This window comes from Aulonocara stuartgranti (genome assembly GCF_965226115.1).
Source record: "Aulonocara stuartgranti genome assembly, chromosome: 16".
Classification (NCBI taxonomy): Eukaryota; Metazoa; Chordata; class Actinopteri; order Cichliformes; family Cichlidae; genus Aulonocara; species Aulonocara stuartgranti.
In genome coordinates this window covers 31,172,635-31,188,718 of record NC_138952.1, presented here as the reverse complement: position 1 = coordinate 31,188,718, position 16,084 = coordinate 31,172,635, and the positions used below count along the sequence as shown (strand labels likewise).

The 16,084-nt window shown below is 44.2% G+C and overlaps 1 protein-coding gene across 3 annotated transcripts in view; it reads left to right on the top strand.

Moving 5' to 3' along the window:
- Positions 1-9,043: 9,043 nt before the first annotated feature.
- Positions 9,044-16,084, top strand: part of zmym2 (zinc finger, MYM-type 2) — a 34,275-nt gene continuing 27,234 nt past the window's right edge. The window contains exon 1 of one of the 3 annotated variants that reach the window (XM_082507903.1): positions 9,044-9,148. Coding sequence is in view for 1 of the 3 variants with exons in the window: in XM_082507901.1 (XP_082364027.1) it covers positions 9,930-10,163 (234 nt within the window). In the remaining 2 variants the exon portion in view is untranslated. Of the gene's footprint in view, positions 9,149-9,674; positions 10,164-16,084 lie in introns of those variants that run through there. The other 2 variants (XM_082507902.1, XM_082507901.1) reach the window with 2 other exon arrangements.

The following is a 16,084-nucleotide window of genomic DNA, read 5'->3' as shown; positions in this document are numbered from 1 at the left end:
GCCGATGCTGTCAATGCAGTCTTCCATACGAGGAAGCGGAAAAGAGTCAGAGACCGTTACAGCGTTTACCTTCCAATAATCTGTGCAGAAACGGGGTGTGCCATCAGACTTAGGTGTTAGTAGACATGGGGAGCTCCAGGGGCTACAACTAGGTTGTGCCAAGCCGTTTTCTACTAAGTACTCAACTTCTTCTTTCATGACCTCACGTTTGGTGAAGGGGCAATGATATGCATGCTGCTTGATTGGGACTGCGTCTCCAACGTCAATGTCATGCTCACAAACGTGGGTACGCGAGGGTACGTCACTAAAAAGAGACAGGTAGGAGTGCAGCAAGTCAAGTACCTCTTTACACTGGGACGGAGGAAGGTGAGATAGGTTGGCCTCGGCCTTAGCTAAAAAAACAGAATTTGACAACCGCCCACATTGCTGTCCCTCAGAAAGGGTACCCAGATCATCATCACCCTTAACTTCAACACTTAGCAGGGCAACAGCCGTCCCAGCAGTGTCTGATGATTCTGTCATGCTGGTGTCTCTGGTATGGTATGGTTTCAACATGTTGACATGGCATAGGCGAGTCTTCCTTCTGCGTTCTGGGGTGTTGAGAATATAGTTGGTGTCAGACACTTTTTTCACTATCACATAGGGGCCTGAGAAACGAGCCATGAGGGCAGAACTGGGCACGGGCAACAACACAAGAACTTTGTCCCCAGGCTGGAATTGTCTTTCCACTGCTTTTTGATCACATCGTTTTTTCATGTTTGCCTGGGATACACAGAGAGCCTCTTTTGCTAACAAAGTAGCCCGTTGCCACCTGTCCTTGCATGTTTTTACAAACTCCACCACAGTAGTTTTAGGCACACAACCACTGAGAAAACTCTCCTTCAGCACCTTTAGCGGACCCCGCACGTCATGTCCAAACACCAGGGTAGCTGGGCTGAACCCCAAAGACTCCTGCTTCGCATCACGTATAGCGAACAATACAAAAGGGACCCCTTCATCCCAGCTTTTTCCGGTGTCGTGGCAATACTTACTCAACATCGCCTTGAGAGTTTGATGCCACCGCTCCAGTGCACCTTGTGACTCTGGGTGATAAGCACTAGACACAGAATGAGAAACTCCAAAGGACCGTAGAGTCCGATTAAAATCCCTGGACATGAAATTGGTACCCTGATCTGTCTGCACGGTTTTCGGGAGGCCAAAGGTGGTAAAGAATTTGACTAGTGCTTTGGTAATGCTTGCTGTCGTGATTTTCCGCAGAGGAATCGCCTCTGGGTATCGAGTGGACACACACATTATGGTTAACAAGAACTGATTCCCTGCCCGCGTCTTTGGTAAGGGGCCAACACAGTCTACCAGGATATGCTCAAAAGGTTCACCGACAGCAGGGATAGGACGTAGGGGGGCGGGGGGCACCGCCTGGTTCGGTTTACCCACAAGCTGGCAAGTGTGACAGGTGTTACAAAACTGCACTACATCTGCTTTCATTGCCGGCCAAAAGAAATGCTGCAGTATACGGTCATATGTTTTAGTGACACCCAAATGACCTGACCATGCGTGATCATGTGCTAACTGCAGCACATGCCACCGCAGACTGGTCGGAACCACCAACTGCCGCACTACGCTCCAGTCTTCTCCAGGCCTTGGGGTCCACTTGCGCATCAATAAACCTTCCCAAACGAAAAATGTCTGCCTCTTGCTCCCCTCACCTCCCTTATCCTGAGCTGCTGCGGTAAAACACTGAACTAATGAAGGGTCTTCTTTCTGAGCCTTCACAAGTGCTTCCCGGGTGAGCAGAAAAGGAGCTCCAGACACAGGAGCTGGCTCAACCACACTGTGAGCTAACTCTAAGGCTCCATTATCTCCCTCATCGGTGCAGGGCATCACATCCTTCTCTAGAATAGAGCCGATCACTGATTCTGACAAATCAACCCCCCCACCTTGTTGCTGGGCACGTGAACGAGTCAGAACGCTCACCGGGAACACATCCGGGTGCTGCAGGCTGAGGGCATCTAACACAGGCTCTATAACAGGATTGTTGGTCACCTCAGGGGTAGGGTAAAGTTTCCCACCCGCGATATCATTTCCCATTATAAAATCCACCCCATTAATCGGGAGAGAAGGCCGCACACCCACTGAGAAGAAACCACTCACCAGCTCACTCTGTACCCAGATACGATGGAGGGGAGCAGGCACAAAATTCATCCCAACACCTCTTACAATGATGCTAGAGTCACAGTCAGACTTCTCATTAAATTCTTTTTCCCCCCCCCCCCCCGATATTTTTATTAAAGTTTTTGCATCGACTTTTACAAAAGACAAATTGAACAATATGCCGTTTTCTTTTTAAAGAACATAAAGCAATATAAGACATACACTCCCACCTCATAATTATAGCAGTACCAGTGGGTGTACAAACAGAAAAAGGAAAAAAATCCAATCTAATAATACTAGTAACAAACCCTAGGGTACAAGACAACAGTTCCTGAGTGTACAAGGGAGATGTGGAGAGTATCCAAAACCCCCACCTCCACACAGACACATAAAAACCAAAACACACAAAAAAAAAACAAAAAAAAAAACAAAAAAAAAAAAAAACACCCCACACATGATAAATGGTCAGCTTAGTTATAGGGATAAATCAATTCTGTTAGAGAAAAGAAATATGTATAAAGTAGTTAAATAAATACCATCATAGAACGCAGGCACAATAGAATCCATATACTTAAACTTAGGCCTCTTACTTGAACATAAGATAAGAAAAAATAAAATATGATAGAGTGAGCTGGCTAATTGGGAGCATTGCGAGACCGCAAAGTCTGAACATGATCAAAAAAGGGTTGCCAGGTCTTAAAAAAAAAAAAAATTTGGCCGTAGACCCGCGCAGGGTGAATTTAATCTTTTCGAGTTTGCTAAAATGCAGAACGTCTCTGATCCAGATTTCCCAGGATGGGGCAGAAGGGGACTTCCAACATAGCAATATTCTGCGTCTTGCCAATAAGGTGAGAAATGCGACCAGATCCGCTTGAGGCGTCGGCAAGGCAACTGAATCAGGAAGAACCCCAAACAAAGCAGTTAAGGGCACAGGTTGGAGGGTTAGCTGGATGATCTTAGATAAAATCAAGAAAATATTAATCCAGTATTGTTTGAGGGATGAACATGACCAAAACATATGCATTAAAGAGGCAGGTGTTTGATGACAACGGTCGCAGTCAGGGCTAAGATTGGGGTATATTTGAGCTAGTCTGGCCTTAGTCCAATGTACACGGTGCAGAATCTTACATTGAATCAGCCCATGTTTGGCACAGAATGAGGAGCCATGGACCCGGTAAAGAATTTTATCCCAAGAGTCATCCTGAATCACACACCCCAGATCCTGCTCCCATGCCAATTTAATAGCCGAGATTGAAGAGTTGCCAAAGGAACATATTCTCCCATACAAACAGGAGACATGATAAGAAGGTCTAGATGGGAACTGAGAGGATTTCTCCTTAACAAGACTCCGGATTTGTAAATAGCGAAAAAAGTGACTTTTTGGAAGGCCAAATTTCAATGAGAGCTGTTCAAAGGAGGCAAATGTATTCTGAATGTACAGATCAGAAAAAGACCTGATACCCAAAGAGGCCCACAAATAAAAAGCACCATCAGCTAACGAAGGCTGAAAAGAGGGATTTTTCAAGATGGGTGATTGAAGGGGAAAAAAGGTCAACTTAAAATAACGACGAAATTGATACCATATTTTCAAGGTAACTTTGACAATAGAGTTATTATAAGAGCCTGTACTCGAAGGCTGCTTTTGGGCATAAATCAGGGCTGGTAAAGAGGCTGAGACACAGGAAGAAGTCTCCAAACTGAGCCAGGCCGGGGCATTATTCGTGTCTTCCCCCTGTAGCCAATACCTGAGAATACGAATATTACATGCCCAATAATAGAACATAAAGTTTGGTAAAGCCATCCCCCCCATCTTTTTCGGTCTTTGAAGATATGTCTTGCGTATTCTGGGTGTTTTTTTCTTCTCATTAAATTCAAGCACACTAGCTAGTATGAGGGACTGTGAGCCACCAGTATCACGCAGAATGGTCACTTCACGCTTATCCTCGGTCTTACCAGAAAGCGAAACTATCCCCTTAAAAATGAAGGGCTTAAAACACTCATCCGGGGTCTCAGGGGAAGGGGGCCTACTGACAGGAGGCATGGTTTTAATCAGCCCAACCCCTTTTGGTTTACGTGAAGACGAGACTGATTGTTTCCGTCTGTAAGCTTCACAATCTGCGATCAGGTGGCCAGACTTAAAACAGAAAAAACACTTTCGGTCTGCCTTGGGACGAAACACAAGTACCTCACTCTTTGGGTGCTGTGCAACTGGCACCTCGCTAGCCTTCACTGGGGCATCGCGCCGGTCATACCTACTGACACTGGTTTTATGGACGAGCGCGAACTCATCAGCCAGCGTCGCAGCCTGCTGTAGCGAGGAAACCTTCTGTTCATTAATATATACCGCGATGCGCTCAGCAATGCAGTTCTTAAATTCCTCTATGAGCATTAGTTCCCGGATCGAAGCCAGGTCAGTGGCTTTGCAGGCCACACACCACCGATCGAAAAGAACACCTTTTTCCCTGGCAAAATCAAGATAGGACTGACCCTGACCTCTTCTCAACCCCCGGAAACGCTGCCTATAGGCTTCTGGGACCAGCTCATAGGCCAGCAGGATAGCCCTTTTCAGCTTGTCATAGTCCAAGCTGTCCTCAGCTGACAACGAGGAACAAACTTCTTGAGCCTTACCCGCCAGCTTACATTGGAGCAAAATGGCCCATGAATCCCGTGGCCAGTGCAAGGCCGTGGCTATTCGTTCAAACGACTCGAAGTAGCTGTCGACCTCAGTGTCACGGAACATCGGAACCAGACGACTGTTTTTCCCTACGTCAAACGGGGTGTCTGCCTGACGAATGGAGGCAGTCGGAGGAAGGGAAACCTGCCGGAGTTCCAGCTGTCGCAACCTCACAGCTGTCTCTGCCTCCACCTCCACCTTCCTCAATTCGACCTCTCTGGCTCTAGCAAGCTCTGCGTCTAAACGCCTAAGCTCCAGCTCTTTCTTTAGCTGGAACTCCCTCTCACGGTCCTCCTTTTCTAACTGGAGACGAGCCAGGCGTACACGGAGCTTAGCATCCTGCTTCGAGCCTTCACTTGATTCAATGGAGAGGGGTTCGAAGCGAGGCAATGTCATGGGTTTGTCCTCAGGCAGCCCCTGATCAACAGGTGTCGACACAAATGGACCTACAGCTTGAGCTGACGCCTGCGGAACAGGCTGAGACGCTGCCCCATGCTCAAGTGGACTGGCAGATACTGGCAAGGCCACTATCCCTTTCTCCACCAAGCCAGACACAAGAGCAGCTTTCAGCTCAGCCTTACGCAGAGCTGTGGAAACAGAAATGCTATAACCTGATGCCACCTCATGCAAATCCCTCTTCCTACAGGCGTCCAGTTGGACAAGCGAGGGGTTTTTCTTAAACACGGCAATATCAAAGGTAGCCATCAACTCTAAAAACAAAAAACTACCTGAGGCTAACAATAACAACAAAGAAGCACCACCTCCAATACACAAATGAGAAAACAGGCGGGAAAAGTGTGGCCAGAGGTTAACCAATAAATAAAAGTACCGCCGACCCTCTCCCTAGACCTGCCTACTAAAATCTTAGCCTAGTTAGCTTCTGGAGTGTACCAGGCTCGAGGCAACTTTAAAGGCTAAGCATCAAGTGCACAAAGCACCGACAAGCCTACCCCCGACAGGGAACTAATCCCCACCCGGGATTACTCCGAAAATAATAAAGGAAAAATAAAAAATGAGTGCCTGAAGGAGGAGCTTACGCTCAGCTAGACACTCCCCTTTTGCTAACTGGAGAGGGAGCGCAGCCGATACAATACAACTAACCAGGCCACCGGCAAACAACTCACAAAAACTCTATTTTCCTTCCATTCATATCCCGGACGAGCCCCCACATTGTTACGTTCCCCCCGAAGGGGTCTAGGCATGTGAGTGAGGGGACCAGTAACAAATGAGTCCAGAATCAGAATGAAAAGGAAAACAGACAGAGTTGTTCTGTATTAATAGAACTTTATTACGAAATGGTACAGGTGGATTACAAACGACATTAACATTAACTTAAAGGGCCGGCAACGCCGTCTTACCAACAACGCCAAAGAAACAAAGAAAACACTCGCAGCCACGAAAGGCAGGAAGACTACCAAACAAACACAATAAAAAAGGAGGCACTTCCCACACTTCCTACCCTACTCCCCACCACGGGGAGACACTCTCAGGGCCCACAAGCCCGTCTGCTCACTGGTCAGAAAGAGGCTGTCTGTCCAAAATCTAGCACAGAACCGCGTAGAGCCACCGAGGAAAAAGCCACCCTGCTCACAGCTCATCCCCAGTTTAAATAGCCTCAGAGGATGATTGCTGACTTGAGTCAGGTGGCAAACGAGGCTAATCAGCAGCAGCTGTGTCCTGGGGAGAGAGGAGAGTGAGAGAGACAGAGAGGGGTAGGAGTGGCAAGAGGGGTGGAGGCGGGGAGAGTGGGCAAACACCCCACCCACACACTCCCACAGCCTCACAGAACGTAACAAACAAAAATCCAGAAATACCATAGGCTGGACCCAAGATCACTATAGGCAAGGAGTTTTATTGCTGCACATATAACTTGTACACCCATGATCATTACTATCATATGAACATGCTTTAAAGCAAAACATCAAACATCTGTTTCAAACAGTGTCTTGCATCTTTAAGCAAGACCATGCCAAACCACCAGCAGCATGAATCACAGCAGCATGATGGATTTTACTTCTCTGGGAAGCTATTTGAGCGAATCCATATAAGAAGGAAGGACCAACAACACTGCACGCGTATGAAAGAGATCTCAAGCCAAGAGCCCCGGAAAAGACATGGAGCCTTTCTTTTAATTTGTCCTTTTTAAATAAAGTAGATGTTTTAAGGAGGGAGTTTGCTAACAGTTGTTGTTAATTAATGCAGTTTTTACAAAATGTGTTCATAAGTAGTGGAGCAGTAGGGACATAAAATCCTACAGCTAAAATGCAGCATGTATTCACACTGCACAACAAAGTTTAACTTCCAAACTGATGGTTTCCAGTCGCCACTGTATCCTAACAATGTTATCAGCGTCATTTCCTCTGTGTTAGTGGTAATAAACTGCTGCTTGGTCAGTGTAACTCAGGGCAAAAAACAACAACAAAAAAACGCACAATTGTTTATTAAAACCGCGTGAATTACAGAGAGGCTGATTACATAAACACTGTGAGTTCATAATAGCCAGTGTGGCACATCATCTTCGATCTTTATCCAGGATCGTATTTAAAAAGAGATTTCAGTGTGATTTGCGCCTGTGAGAAACTGAAATCTCCGACATTTTGTGCAGCGGCGCACAGCCAGAGGATCTGGCAACCAGACACTCAGCCTCATCAGACTGACTTAGAAATAAATCCGTGTATCTTCCATCCATTGCTACCCCTCATCTCGTGAGTTCAGAGATAGCCTGCGCGTAAGGAGGGTAAGGAGGTGGCGGTCCTTTTGTAATTGTTCTCTTTGATCTCTTTGGGCAGCCGACCCTTTAAGTGAATCTGATCCGCACGTTTCAGTGTGACATTTGAACGCACCTGATCCGCCATATTTAACAAACGTGATCACGGGCTCATTCCACCTTTGAGCCACCCCGATTTTTTTTTAAGTAATAACAAAATTACTACTAAACTATAGATTACCCACCTCTACATGTAATAATTTGCACATCTGCCTACTGAAATCAGTAGTTACTTAAAGCAGTGCAATTTGATATGGGCTTAATTTTGCTTTGTAAAGGTGTGTGCGGCATTTTTCTAACACTTTCTGGTGGGCGTCATTAATTTCCCGCCGCCGTTTGGTTTCTGGTGAGTCTCTGGGTGAAATTATGAGAGGAAACCCATGTTGAGCCGACACAGCTGAGAACATGAACTCTCTCAACCCGGATCCTTGTTCCTGATTGGATCCGAGCTGTGTACTTCAATGCAGCTTGTTAAGCTTCGAGAAAGGGGACCCAAAATAAAAAATCAAGAATAACTAAGGTGCATTTCTAGCAGGACTGGCCACACTTGACCTGGGATACATGCTATATATCGAGGATAAGGTGCGAGCATCTTAATGGATTTTTAATTGCTTGCAATGCAGCCACTGATTGGACCTCCTGCGCAGGCGCAAGAGGAAAAGAAAAGAGGGTGAATCGTAGAGGAGCTCTCACTCCGTAGTTACTTCCGGTTACAATAAAAATAAGAGGAAGTAGTTGTTTTGTTTTGTTTTTTAGGAAATTTGAGCTCCTCGCGGTGTATCATTTTTATTTCAGTCGTTAATTTCTATCAGCTGTGTTTTAGATATCGGAGAGTAACCTCAATATAAAACGTAATAACTGTTAATAATGAAAATTACAGATTCAGACCGATTGAATATAAAATTTATAATTACATAAACGGCTAGCTGTGAAGGTTAGCAGCGGGGCAAAAACTAAGGGGTGATTTGCGCGGGACAAATTATGCAATTTGTACTCTTATTTGAGGTTTTACCAGCAACTGTTTACCTGTAGTTTCAGTTTATGTCCATTTTCAGTGTTGAAAATGTGCCAAACAAAAAAATCGTTTGGCCTTTTTAAAATGTATGTTAACATTACATTTCAGAGCAGCTTACATATTCTGTCCAAAATTGAAGGATGCCCCAACAACCTACTTGCTACATCACAATGGACTATGATGGAAGGACATTGTGTAATAAAGTACAAAAAACAAAAATCAACAGCATTATAATAGACAACATTCGGCCTCCCTCACATTTATCATGAGTCCACAGAGTAACAATTACTGACTTAATAAAATCACTCCTCCGAATCCCGTCTCACTGAGAACTGTGAATAGATATGTTGCAGGTAAACACAAACCATAAATGAGTTCTCAGAAATTCATATCTGTTTTTGTACGCGAGTGAACGTGCTGTTGACGCGTAGTGAGTGCTCTGCTCAGTAGATGATCTTGGATATAAACTTGTGCGCACGCGCTTCCGCGGATTAATGTCAAGGCACAAAAGTGGCGCTACACCGTTTTGAGCTCTACTCCGGTAAGCGAATTTCACAGACGTTTTTCGTATTCTACTTTTACGCCTAATTGGCCAAAGTTTGGGGAACTTGTGCGGGGGGGTTAGCCGGATGCCCGGAGAGTTTCACAGTACTCACACTGGGGCGTGAAGACTCATTAAGGGATGAATAAACAGTTAATTTTAACAGATTTGGTCCTCTCCGTCTCTGCGTGCTGTAGCTACTGCCGCCTCTAGTCTTCAGTATTGTTCAGTTGGCTAATGGCGGACGGCAGGCAGTGCTGTTTTCCGCTGGGGGAGGAGGAAGGTGTGTGGTGGGGGGGTGGGGACAAAATTACTCTGGTTGTTATAGTAATGGGTTCATACCTAGTTACAGTTTAGGTAACTCACAGGATGCTCACGTAAAACACGATAAGAGAATTTCTCCGGGTCTTGTTTACCACCGCATGACACAAATGAAGCCAGTTCATGTGATATATGAGAGTAGGGCGCCCCTTGCGGTTGCCGAGTATATTTTGCCAGTGATTGCGCCAGGGTGGACTCCGCGTAGGGTAACTTTCCAATTAAAACCCCCATCGTCACAGGTATCGCAGAAATCGGGCTTTTTATTCGAAACCCGGGTCTGTTTCGCTGGCACCGGCATGTGTGCGCCTATAGAGCAGATAATCTGGACAAGAACAGGGGTTGTGGAAGGGGGGAAACACGTTTTCTTTTTCCTTTTTTTAGGTGTTGGGGACTGTGCTTGTCAGTGGCACACTGCATTAGCCCATCTTGATAAACATTTGCTTCTATTTTAATCTGTTATATGCGAGCAAGTTGCAATGATTTTTGTTGGTATTTTAACAATGGCGCAGTCTGTGTCTGCTCTCCTCCCCTCGATCTGCCGCTAATCCAATGGCTGTTTGCGGCAGGAAGGGGCAGGGGAGGGAGCGGAACGGAACGGAACACCCTGAACCACGTTTCTCCTGGACCCCAACTTGGAAGCCAGTCTAGCCTCTCCTTTTTCCCAGGTTATTTATGGAAGAGCTGCGCAGCTCAGGTAGTGCTGGTTCCGTTTATTCTCACTGATCAAAGTTTTGGATCTGCTTTTTATTGCCAAGTTTGTTAAATATAAATGCCGGGGAAGAGAAATGGAAGCTATTTCGGGGTCGAGTGATAGTCGCCGCTGTAGCCGGGGGCACGGGCCGGATTTTGTGCTGTGGTGGTCCTTCCAAGCGGTGTTGATAATCAAGGGCACGACCAGTGGGACTCCGGCGGCCCCCGAAGGCTTCGTACAGCCTGTCCTTCATTGGGTGTTTTCTAATAATTCACAGGAGGTCTCTACAGCTGTGTATAGCAGGGTTTAGTTTTGCATTCAGGTAAACGGAATGGACCATTTGATTTTGTGTTGTGTATTTTTTTTAGCCCATCAGCTGGCTTGGGGATGCTCTGATGGCTGCGCATTACGCATCACTTCTCAGTGACATAAGTCTTATATAATAATCCCAGGCGTTTAATTTGAATATTTTATTAATCGGCTGTTGTCTGCGCAAATACTGGCGCAAACAGCTATCACATCTCCACCTTGTGACCTCCCTGGGTGGCAGAGACGGGGAAAAATGTCAACTTCTGTGGCTTCATGCGCAAACTGATGCAGTTGGAAAGGTAGACGAGCACCTCTGTGGGGTGGTGATGTGGCGCAGGCGTTGCTTTAAACTGCTAGTCTTGTTGAGGTGTGTGTGTGTGTGTTGCATGGAGGCAGGCTCGGCCACAGCGCCATCCCACCTCTCCGTTCACCTGGTGTTGACGTTGGGAGTCAAGGTTGCATGTCAGAGCTCATTAATGCTGGGTCCTCGTTTTCATCTCATCCACGTGAATGCAGGCTGTCTCGTAGCTCTGCATTGCAGTCTGAACTGAGTCTAGACCAGGCTATCCCCCCCCCTATTGAGTTGCTTTGCACATAGATTTCTCTGTTGGTGGAATATCAGGCCAGAAAAGCATGAAGCATCTATCTGCAGCTCAGCTTTGCTTTGCTTTTGGGAGGTCTTGCAAATGGGGGAGTGGGTTCCTTTGGGTCTCCTGGCTAGTATTTGGACTCCAGTTAACACCATGGTTACGGACATGTTATTGCCTTAGCGCAGGTTGTGTTTATATACATTAGCTTGGGTTGTCGCTTCTAAAGGAAGAACCTAATTATAGTAAGTCAGTGACTTGGAATTCAATCCTTCTTTTGAACAGTCAAGCATATTGTATTGATCTTGAATGTCATTCTGTTTTGCCTTGTACTTCCTGTCACATGGTCACAGCAAGTAAGTGTTCCTTATTCAGCACTAGTGCTCTACAGTGGAGCAGCTCTTTATTAGCAGCAAACATATACACCTCTGATATAATGACTGCTGAGTTTGCAGCCGTGGCATTTAACAATGTGAACTCCTATATTTCTCTACCAAGCATACAGTTATCAGAGAGTCTTTGTACTTTGATAAAAAGTATAGGACAGATATGCAGCCCATTTTTGCATATTGAAATTTTTCTTCGTCTTCTCTCTGCTTGGAAAATACCTGCAATGAAGAAGTACAGTTTAAATAAGCATGAAATCGCTTTAGTCATTTGTAACGCAAAATAGCAGTCTGGCTGGAAAAAAACGGGTATTTGAAAGCATCAGAGCAGACTGAGAATTTGTAGCGGGAATGTTTTAACTTTTTTTATTATTCATTTTGTCACTTTTTAGTTATGAAGAAATTTGGCAAAAGAAAATGATTTTTTCTTTTTTGTTTTTTTGCTAGTAATCTGCTTAAAAATCTTGGGAAGACATGGGATGGGGTCAGTCTTTGTTAATTATCCTGCAGCCGATTTCCTGACTTAGTTGGAAACTTGACGTGAGCGCACTGCTTGACTCCACATCACGACCATGTGTCTCACGTGCTGGATATGGTGCTAAGAGAATTGAAAACGATAGTTAAATTAACTTTATTTGAAAATCAGGTCAAACATTTTTTTTAATTTCAGCACCAATATACTGTTGAGGCCCTTAATATTTGACCAAATTTAATAATTCAACTTTCATAGAGATGTGTTGTCAATGTAAAATGTGGTAGAGGCAGGATATTCTATGAGCATGCATGGCTCCCAGTAGCAATGGATGACTAGTCTTTCCTTACAATGTGACAGAAGCCCAACACATTTTCTCTGGCTCAAATGTAAGTGGAAAATTAAAGGAAACCCCGGCTATTAAGACATGTTTGCACTAAAATATGTACTGTGCTTTCAATAAAACATATGTGGTATTAAAATACACCAAATGTTTTCCTTTTAAGCACATTTTATATAAAACCGATTTACCAGTAGGTTGCCATTGTTATTTATTTCTCAATGCACTCTGGGTAGTGAGGTCATACGGTTGCACCGCATCCAGTTCACAGTTAGCAGCGCACTGGAAATGGCTTCTGTTCAGCCTTTCCAGTTTGAACCAGAGCAAACCGAGAGAGAGCATGAAAATAGTCAACCACCACTTAGTTTAGGTGAAGATGAAAACAATCCGTCAGACGAGGACGAGAGAGTGAGGGAAAACTACTGGTGTCTATGTGGCTACTGCTTGCCAATGGCAACGGCGACTGAGAGCGTTTGTTGTAAAGTACCAAAACCTTTTGAAGCCGTATGTCTTAATCCAGATGTTCTTTGGGCAGCACTTGTCAGCCTCCATGACCGGTATCCGGTCTTTAAGTGATAACATTGTGAATCCTGCTTGCGGGCCCAAAGTAGTCTGCATTTAATAAGACTGTGTTTTTAACATGTTTTAATGCCTTGTTGAGATTAAATCGAACAAGATACAATCTCCTAAAAACAGTCAGTGATCACTGCCGGCTTCTCACGGTTTTTATTACTGCTAATCATTTTAAAGCTCAGTTTTTAAACCCTTACGATGTAACTAGCCCAGCCCTTATATTGTGGATGGATTATCTCAGTGGTTCTCCTGACTGACGTTTGGTCCATTTACAGGATCTTGCCATTTACCCCTAACCATTGGGAACCCTCATATTAACTTTTATCGAGTGGAAAAAAGTCTTCCATTCGTTAGCGTTCGTCCTCCAGCTTTACTGTTTATGTTATGCTAACATAGCTTGTCGTGCTAGCGATCACGTAGCACATCATTATATACAAGCTAGCCCAACTTCAGTAACTCTACAAACGTCACTGCTGTTTACTTTCCTGTCATTATTTATGTTGGAAGTGATAGCAGAGCTGTACGTTTTAATTTGATAAAAAAATCTCTCAGTCAGAACATGGTAAATTATATTTAGATGGAAGCTAGCAAGCTAACTCCCTGCTGGCTTCTAACTCAGTTAAATGTCATAAATCCCATTTTCATGGATGCCACGTAATTGTTACACCTGGCAGAGCAGCCACACTGATCATTTTATTACAGATGAACAAATTTAGACAGTTTTTCAACTCTTAGTAATGCTGCAGTGATCCTTTGACTTTTGCAGCGGAGTTTGGGCTCAGATATGGCTAATAACGCCAGACCAAAAGACCGGATAGTGCTGGTCTACCAAGTCGTAACCAGGTCACTAATAGGCAAGTTAATTAATACGGTTGCTACACTTTAAAAACCAAAACAGGTTAGCTGAACGAAAGCACCTATACTACCGACAACCAATACACGTCATCGTCCCAGAATGCATTGTGTGCGAAAAAACATGGCTACTCCCATGGCTCCAAAATAGTTTTAAACACCAAAGATTTAATGAATAACAAAAATAATTTGTAACATATTTAGAGTAACTTGTCATAATAGTCGGGGTTCCCTTTAAACATAACCCCACAGATGGGTTTCATGTTTGATACTTTGAGTATCCTTTGCAGAGAGAAACCACCTGAATTCTGGAGCCATCACCAAACAAGAAGTTTCCTCCTCCTCTATCGTGGCCTTTGCTGCAGCTGTCTTCAGTTCCTGTTTGTTCGTAGAGCTTTCCACCTTTAGTTTTGTCTACAGCAAGTTGAAGTACAGCTTGCTTGGGTTGACATCAGGTGAATGAATTGGTTATTACAGAATATTCCACATCCATAACTCCAGCTTTCTTAGTATGTCTTGGGTCATTGGAGAGTGTTACTGTGAAGCACTATCCATCAACTTTACTGAATTTGGCTGAATCTGAGCAGCACTGTATCCCAGTAAACGTCATCTGGCTGCTTCTGTGTTCTGTCACATCTTCAGGGAAGACTGGTCACACATTGCTACTGAAAGCCGTGCATGCTCTTACATTACACTGCCTCCACCATTTTTCACTTCAGATTGTCATCTGTTCCGTGGCTTCTCACTACTTTTATCTGCCATCATTCTAGTACAGGTTGATCTTAATTTCATCGATGTGTTCTTGAGTCTGGTCACTGGTTTGGTGACCCTTGTGATATGTCCCTGATCAGAAATCACATTGTGTCTTCCAGCCAATGCTACCCTTGCATTTGTGCATCTATTAGTGGGCTTCTTATTGATAAGAAGCTTTTCTGGGCCTAAACTACAACCACCTTCAGTAGCTTCTGTTATTTTGGCCTTCCTCAAATAATTTTCATCTTCAGTATGTTAACAGCCGGCTGAGATGGGTAAAGGTCAGAGGACTAACTCATTTGAGAAAATTTTACATCTTTGTCTTATGCAGCTTTTGGATCCTTCTTGTATATTTTGTGTCATCGTACTTCTTTATCGTGATTCTTTGTCCAATCAGTTTTGGAGCATTTGATCAATTGTTTAACTCAATGACACGTCTGCTAATTGGGCCTCTTGAAGCAGCAGCCAATTTTTGGGGGAGGGGGGCTTCTGGTGTAGCCAGCTAATACCCAGTACCAGGGGTTCCTACGTTCACTACAAATGGATATCAGAAAGCTTCAAACACCCAGTAGTCCTCTTCCCTTTTCCTACTTTTTCTGCACATGAATTCAACCAAATGCAAATCTTATTACAGAGATTAGCATTTGGTTGAAACGGAGCAGGCTTATAGCATTGTACACTGTTACTTCTATCAGTAGTCACATCATCAGTAAGAACTGGTGACCCGGTTCCATTCGTGACATGCATGCCCAAACGCTATAATTGGAATTCTACAAATTTACACTGCTGAACAGCCTCTTGTGCAACGCCAGCTAACCAGATAGCAAGTAGGCCTGCAGTGATTTGTCGGCATAATTGCTGACTTTTATTGTCAACCCGTCGTATACTAATACCACGTAAATGCGTTTTTGTAACTGCAGTCAACTACAGGAACATATGGGGGCAGTAACGCCTCTATTGTCTGTCGAGACTGGAGTCAGAACTAATGGAGAAGAAGAACGTAGTGCGACCCACAAAACGGGAGGATGGAAGAAAATGGAAACTGATTTTATTAAAAAATGTGAAAGCATTTCAAAGAAAACAAAGTTGAATGCAGACTGTGGAAAGCAGAGCATTCCTTCCACGACAGCATTAATGCAACGCAAAAGCATTTAAAACGCCGGCACCCTAGAGCTGTGACGTCAGCTCTGGATGGGTCAGTTTTAGAGAGTTAAGTCAGGGCGCGCATTGATACCATGTTTATGATAATGTCTGAATAGTAATATTTATGTTTGTAAAGTAATTTTTATGTTAGCTTGCCTGTTGAAAACCTCTCAGGATGATACTTGCTAAGCAAACACCTTTTTAGTTTTGTTAACTAATGAGTCAAATGCAAAATCAAACCATTAATCAGGAGTAGCTACACTGCCTCCTAGTTTTTATATATTTCTATATAAAATATAAAACCAAATTTGTGATTAGTAACTGTCTTTTCTCATTCTGTTTTGTTCTGTTTTACTAGTATTAAGCACAGGTGTATAGATGAGTTTGTCCTGTAAAGAGGCAAATGCACCTTTCAAATGGCTAAAGTCATGACAGAGTCATCTTTAGCATGGTTATCAGCAGCTGGGAACATCATCTCAAGGATAAGAGAAAGCCTTACTCCAGAGGAT